This window comes from Palaemon carinicauda, chromosome 38, assembly GCF_036898095.1.
Source record: "Palaemon carinicauda isolate YSFRI2023 chromosome 38, ASM3689809v2, whole genome shotgun sequence".
Lineage (NCBI taxonomy): Eukaryota > Metazoa > Arthropoda > Malacostraca > Decapoda > Palaemonidae > Palaemon > Palaemon carinicauda.
In genome coordinates, this window is record NC_090762.1 from 32981140 (window position 1) to 32988639 (window position 7500).

The 7500-nt window shown below is 39.9% G+C and overlaps 1 protein-coding gene and 1 long non-coding RNA gene across 4 annotated transcripts in view; both read left to right on the forward strand.

The window, feature by feature from the left end:
• Window positions 1-7500, forward strand: part of LOC137630131 (uncharacterized) — a 1005382-nt gene that overhangs the window by 346161 nt on the left and 651721 nt on the right. The gene's annotated exons all lie outside the window — the stretch shown is intronic.
• Window positions 5174-6782, forward strand: LOC137630128 (protein atonal-like). Its single transcript, XM_068361591.1, has one exon. It carries the CDS (start codon window positions 5462-5464, stop codon window positions 6269-6271), a length of 810 nt encoding a protein of 269 aa, XP_068217692.1. The 5' UTR covers window positions 5174-5461; the 3' UTR covers window positions 6272-6782.

Consider the following 7500-nt stretch of genomic DNA (forward strand, 5'->3'; position numbering starts at 1 on the left):
CTTAGTCACTCATCCTCTTAATCACTCCTCACCCCTGCCTCGTCGTCTTAGTCACTCCCCACCTCTTACTCATCCTCTTAGTTAATCCCTACCCCTTCCTCATCCTCTTAGTCACACCCCACCCTTTCCTCATCCTCTTAGTCCCTCCCCAACCCTTCCTCATCCTCTTAGTCACTCCCCACCCCTTCCTCATACTTTTAGTCAATCCCCACCCATTCCTCATACTCTTAGTCACTCCCCACCCATTCCTCATACTCTTAGTCACTCCCCACCCCTTCCTCATCCTCTTAGTCACCCCCCACCCCTCCTTCATCCTCTTAGTCAATCCCCAACCGTTCCTCATCCTCATAGTCACTCCCCAACCCTTCCTCATCCTCTTAGTCACTCCCAACCCCTTCCTCATCTTCTTAGTCAATCCCCACCCCTTGTTCATCCTTTTAGACACTCCCCACCCCTTCCTCACCCTCTTAGTCAATCCCCACACTTTCCTCATCCTCATAGTCACTCCCCACCCCTTCCTCATCCTCTTAGTCAATCCCACCCCTCCCTCATCCTCATAGTCAATCCCCACCCCTTCCTCATCCCCATCCTCTTAGTCACTCCCCACTCCTTCCTCATCCTCTTAGTCAATCCCCACCCCTTCCTCAACCTCTTAGTCACTCCTCAACCCTTCCTTATCCTCTTAGGCACTCCCCAACCCTTCCTTATCCTCTGAGTTATTCTCCTACGCTCTCTCAGTGTTCTACTCAATCCCAGCGTCATCCACATCCTAGACATTCCCCATCATTTGATATCCCCTAGCCAAATCCCACCCGTTCTGCTCACCCCTAAACAATCCCCATATCTTCGGCATTTCCTCGTCAATCCCCACCTCATCGATATCATCTTAGCCAATCCCCACTCTCTCCTAACAGCACTAGTCAATATCCTCACCTTCCTTTTCTCCCTAATCAATCTCCACACGTTCCTTATATCCTTAGTCAAGCCTTACACCTTCCACGTCCCCGTAGTCAATCCCCAAACATTCCTTGTCACCTCACTCAGTCCCCACAACTTCCTAATCCCCCTAGTCAATCCTCACACCTTCCTTATCATCATAGTCATTCCCCACACATTTCTTATCACCCTACCTTCCTAATAGCCCTAGTCAATCCCCGCATCTTCCTTTTCTACCTAATTGATCCCCATACTTTCCTTATACCCCTAGTCAATCCACACACCTTCCTTATCGCCCTAGTCAATGCCAACGCCTTCCATATATCCCTAGTCATTCCCCTCACCTTTCTCATCCTCATAGTCAATCCTCACACCTTTCTTATCTCCCTAGTCGATTCCGACAACTTCCTTATCTAACTAGTCAATCCCCACACCTTCCTCTCATCCTTAGTCAATCCCCACAGCTTTCTTATCGCCCTAGTTAACTTTCACAACTTGCTTATCTAACTAGTCAATCCCCACACCTTCCTTATATCCCTAGTCAATCCCCACACCGTCCTTATCGCCCTAGTCAATCCCCACACCTTCCTTATCGCCCTAGTTTATCCCCACACCTTCCTTATTGCCCAAGTCAATTCCACACCTTCATTATCGCCCTAGTCAATCCCCACACCTTCCTTATATCCCTAATTAATCCCCACACCTTCGTTATCGCATTAGTAATCTCCACACCGTCCTTATAGCCCTAGTCAATCCCCATACCTTCCTTATAGCCCTAGTCAATCCCCACGCCTTCATTATCGCCCTAGTCAATCCCCACACCTTCCTTATATCACCAGTTAATCCCCACACCTTCCTTATCGCACTAGTCAATCCCCACACCCTCCTTATATCTCTAGTCGATCCCCACACCTTCTTTATCGTCCTAGTCAATCCCCAAACCTTCCTTATAGCCCGAGTCAATCCCCACACCTTCCTCATCGCCCTAGTCAATCCCCACACCGTCCTTATAGCCCTAGTCAATCCCCAAACCTTCCTTATAGCCCTAGTCAATCCCCCCACCTTCCTCATCGCCCTAGTCAATCCCCACGCCTTCCTTATCCCTCTAGTAAATCCCCCACATCTTCATCATTCTCTCACCTCCCATTTCACCCAAGACAATCCCCACACTTTCCCCTTCCCACTTCTTCCAATACACCCCGGTCACCTCTCCCCTCTGACTGACCAACCAATCAACACCCACCCATTCCCCATTACGGGAAACACTCCCCCATCTCCCCATCCCAAATGGACCAACCAGCTTCCCTCGCATCTCATCCCAACCCAGGTGTTCTTGACATTTGAAAAATTCCCAACCAGTAAAAATTTCACTTCTGGTTTCAATTAAGGATTATTACTTAGGCTGAGCTGGTTTAGGGGAACAGTAGAGCAGAACACACACGCGCGTGCAGCGTCGCCGGGATCTTCATACTATTAGCTTACTTAGGCATAGATATTACTGAATGAGAGAGAGAGAGAGAGAGAGAGAGAGAGAGAGAGAGAGAGAGTATATTCGATTTATTGGCCGTGACGCCGTTATATTTTGCCCAAGGTTCATGGCGGGAGAAATCCTTATTTCTTGGTATGTTTAATATTTTTTCCTGCTTTACCAATTTCTATAGTTAATAATAATAAATATTATAATTTCAGCGGAAAACCAGAGCAAAATATAATAAGCAATATTACAGACAAGTATTGGAATACTATAACCTTGAAGCACAGCGCTTTTTGCCATCCTGTTATGTCATTTATACGGTGGTTTTTTTTCCCTGTTTGTGAAGGTTTTAGTAAGAATTACTTATGTATAATAATTTATATATATATATATATATATATATATATATAAATATATATATATATATATATATATATATATATATATATATAAGAATTTCTATTTAAAGATTCGATATTCCACAGTATAAAAGAACATTCAAATTAAAGTTGTGATGTTGGGCGATTTAAAGACGTAGAGTTTTTCCTTCGGTCAGTTCCATTTCAGAAATAAATCTGATCAGAGGTTTAATTTATATACTGTATATGAATGTTTGGGCGTGTGAGTGTAGGCTTCCATATATATATGTGTATGTATATATTCGTAGTTAATTTTATTTGCATGTGTATATTTTACATTTTGCGAGTTCAATATAAACATTACTTTAGTATTATTTTGGTGTGTGTAGCTGTGTACAGTATGTGATATATATATATATATATATATATATCTATATATATATATATATATAGAGAGAGAGAGAGAGAGAGAGAGAGAGAGAGAGAGAGAGAGAGAGAGAGTTATTCAATAAATAGATATATATTGAAAGTTGTCTCCTCGCAATCATTTGATTTTGGGTTATTATATTTCTATATGCATACATAAACACAAAAACACGTGCATCTAGACTTTACATGTTCATGTATAGAAATATATCGATATATATATATATATATATATATTATATATATATGTATATATATATACGTGTGTGTGTATGTATATATATATATATATATATATTCAAGTTATGGTCTCGCATCTTCCTGGTAAAACAATAACAACACTCATCAGAAAGATATATATATATATATATATACACACACACACACACACACACATATATATATATATATATATATATATTGGCCAATTCAAGGAAGTCTGTAAACAATAACGTAAATGATATGCATTAAATGAGTATCTCTTCGAAGTATCATTGCATATACTTGTTACTGCAATGTAAGTTACTAAAAGTTTTATAAGAATAGATGCTCACCAGAACGTCAGCCGGGTAAGCCCAACCACCCACTCTGGTGCCCAACCGCAGTAGTACCCTCTCCCCAGTAAACGGCTTAAACTCGTGGTCCCAGGCTGGGATCGATTTGCTGCCATGCAAATGCTAGGCTAACACCGTACCAATATACACAGTAATTAATGAGTCAATATAAAAGTATGTATGTTTTAATACGTCATTTAGATACAACTTGATCATATCTTTATTTGATTATGTGGTTATTTTCTCCAGTTTGTGAACGTATATCTACTGTACATGTGCCGTGCTGTACGTATATGTTTGGTTGTCTTTTGATGATTTAACATCTATATATATATATATATATATATATATATATATACTGTATATATATCTATATATATGTGTATGTGTGTGCACATGCGCTTGTGGTGCGTGTGAGGGCGCACGAGCGCATTCTTGTGAACATATCATGCCATGATCATCACATCTCATAAACTTGTTCGTAGTTACTGGGTTGAATATTCACTCCATAGCATCTTCGTTCGGCACAAAACCGAATGAAATTAAAAAGCGGATTCTTTATCTTGAACTTTAACATTTGTCAGCCTGAAATTGCTACAAAATAACCCTTTTATGGGTTTTGAATATTAAAAGTTCATCAATATTTGTATATAAATATCTCAGAAAGGTTTATTTTAAGCCATTCAGCTTTCTTGCTTATGACTAACTTTAATTCGATATCTGAAACTGTGGTTAAAGAAGTAAGCATCCTATCATTGATTTTCCTTTTATTTTTTAATCGGAATATAGTTGACTGTTGGATATAGAATTATTTCAAACTTCATTTACGTTTCGAGTGATGCTCAATTTCTGACTCTGCTGTTGTTTGATGGTAATTATATTATCGATTACCTTACGTTCTCTATAAGTAATTCCCATAACGAATTACATATTCTTATCTGTCATATACTAATGGGAAAGGTTTTGTAAAATTGTTATTTTGAAAATACCTGATCACATCATAATAATTTTTGCTTGATTATATTAATTGGTTAGTAATCGTGACTAGATAATTCACCGGATAATTCCGTGATCAATTGACGTTCAGACATCATCCCCCTTAACTAAATCGACATGTTATGACGTCATGAACACAGACAGTATCATTGGCCCGTGGTGGTCACGTGACACCAGGTACACGCGATGTTGCCGTTTCAGTCACGCTTCTTTAGTTTCGTTTTTCTTTCGCTCCGTTTGTAAAAAGATGCTATAAATTCCAGATAATTGAAGAAGCCATTTTAGCATCTCGAAAGTTCAGATTACCGTGAAAAATTGACTCATAGCAGCGTGTATTTACTCCCCTTCAAAAAAGAGGGCGTGGCAACAGCTGGCGGGACCTGACTATCTAAGGGAAAAATAAGGTGTCCATTGTGATGGTCGTCAGAGTCAGTCAGACCTCCCCGAGCCCGTCGCTCAGTAGCACGGAAGCATCTGCCTGGGGCTTACGCCAAACCGTTGCCCGCCAGCAGAGAGAGAACGAAACGAGCCCATTCAGAGAGAACCCGAGGATCCATTCAGTAGTGAAACGTCTCTGTTTGAGGCTTCCTGTAACAAAGTGGTAGATTTTGAGAGAGGAACAGTTTGGATATCAACAGTTGACACCTGTGCATATAAACGAAGGGAAAAACTGCTTAAGATATATAAAAGGGAACTGTGGTGATCAGCGACTATTTATGATGGCTATGGATACGCGAGTGTACCGTTGGAGGAATCCGCCGTCATTTAGCGATTTGTGCGCCGAGGATTTCAGTGGTTTAGTAAGAAGTGATCTCGCCCAGAACGAATATTTCGAAGCATACAGCGACGGGTGTGACACCCCCTGTGGCAGTCCTGGGAGCATCGAGGCGCCCCCTAGCCCCGCCCACCAACACTATGTGAACGTCACGCCTACACCGGTTTACACTGACCTTTCCTCACCCGCCCCTCCCAATAGTTACATCGCAGGCAACTACTACGGCTGTGAGAATCAGAGTTATTACCCTTCGGTGGAAAATACGAGAGAGACTCCCTTCGTCCAGCCGGCGACTTATGAATTTCAAGATTCGGTAGCCGCCGCCAATGAGAAGACCAACGCAGCCTTTACGCCCGTCAATTATGAAAACTTCTGGCCGAACGGTCAATCGCTTCACAATCCTTCTACGGGTGTGGCTGAAGGTGGAATATACCCTTCGTCAGGTGGACCTCATAAGATGGAGACGCGGACGGAGACGTTGATCCACTCTCAGGGCATCTTCGACAGGAAGCCCTTGAGGATCCGCAGGAGGCAACACAAACACTTAAACACCGACGTCAAGAAGAAACGAAGGTTGCAGGCTAACGCCCGCGAACGCAGGAGAATGAACGGGCTGAACAGCGCCTTTGAGAGGCTGCGGGAAGTGGTGCCTGCGCTGGGGAACGACAGGAAGCTCTCCAAATTCGAAACACTGCAGATGGCGCAAACCTACATCACCGCCCTTGCGGAGCTCCTGAAGAGAGACACTTAAAAGAGATGAAATATTTACTTACGTATTAATTTTCATTCTCTTCGTTTCTTCTTAGATAGACATTTAAGTTGTTTTGTTTATATTGTAAATGTTTTCTTTCTGGAAAAAAGTCTTTTTAGAAGGGACTTAATTTCTCTGATCGCAATTTAAGATTATATTACTTTTACCTGGAAGGTTATATTAGTCACAATCTTCCGTTTCAGCAATGCAAACATAAGGAATTCACATAAACTACATCATTTTAGACCAACTGTTCACAAAATGTATGTCTAATGTAGAATTTTATCTCAAAGATTTACACTTTATTTTAATTTATCCACAATTATCCTCTTGCATATATACCTCAGTAGTTTAAAGTCACGGTAGATACTTTTACTCTCCCGTAATATCACGTATTTGCTCTGTATTACCCACCAGTATTAGCTAATAAGGCCTCCTAATCTGTGATATGTTGTGTAAGTTTTATTGTTATCGTTGTTATTGTTAATTATGAATAAAAAGTTTGAAAGTACGTAATTATTTTGATTTAACATTGTTTTCTATTACTGTAGAAAATTACGTAGTACTCTTTAGAAAAAAAAAATATTTTTAAAAGTTGGAATTAGAAAACTGGGGAAAGTTATATACTTTTACCTCCATCTCTGGTTTGGTTGAAGATTGTTTCTGGGTTCTCAGATACTGAAATTAATTGAGGGAATGGTTATAATTGTCATTTAATACCGAAAATAACCTAAAATGTTTCAATAAGGAAGTTGATGTTAACATCTAGCAATCAGATGACACCAAAAGGAAGAAAATAAAGTTTCAATTAATCAAAGTACTTGGTTAAATATAAAAGAAAATTAACACTTACTACAAGCATTATAAAGATAGATTAATGAATTTGATAATTAATTATTGGGGTTAACCTTTATCTAGTTATGATGTGTATCACATGTTGAGCATGAATTTGTGATTATATGCAAAAGGTAAAAAAATGCTTTTGCTCCCCAATTTGGGTAGAAATTAATAAACTCAGTACGATGTCCTCTTAAGAAATTTAATTTTCCGAAATGACATAGAACTTTTGCGTTATTTGTACAGCATTAAAAAGAATTAACCCCACTGAATTCCAGAGTCTATTATGGCAAGAAATATATCTACTAGAAACAAAAAGGGAATTAATTAATATAGAGAAAAAGGCAAGAGCACACTCCCTTGGGATTAACGTATATGGACAAAAAGAGAAA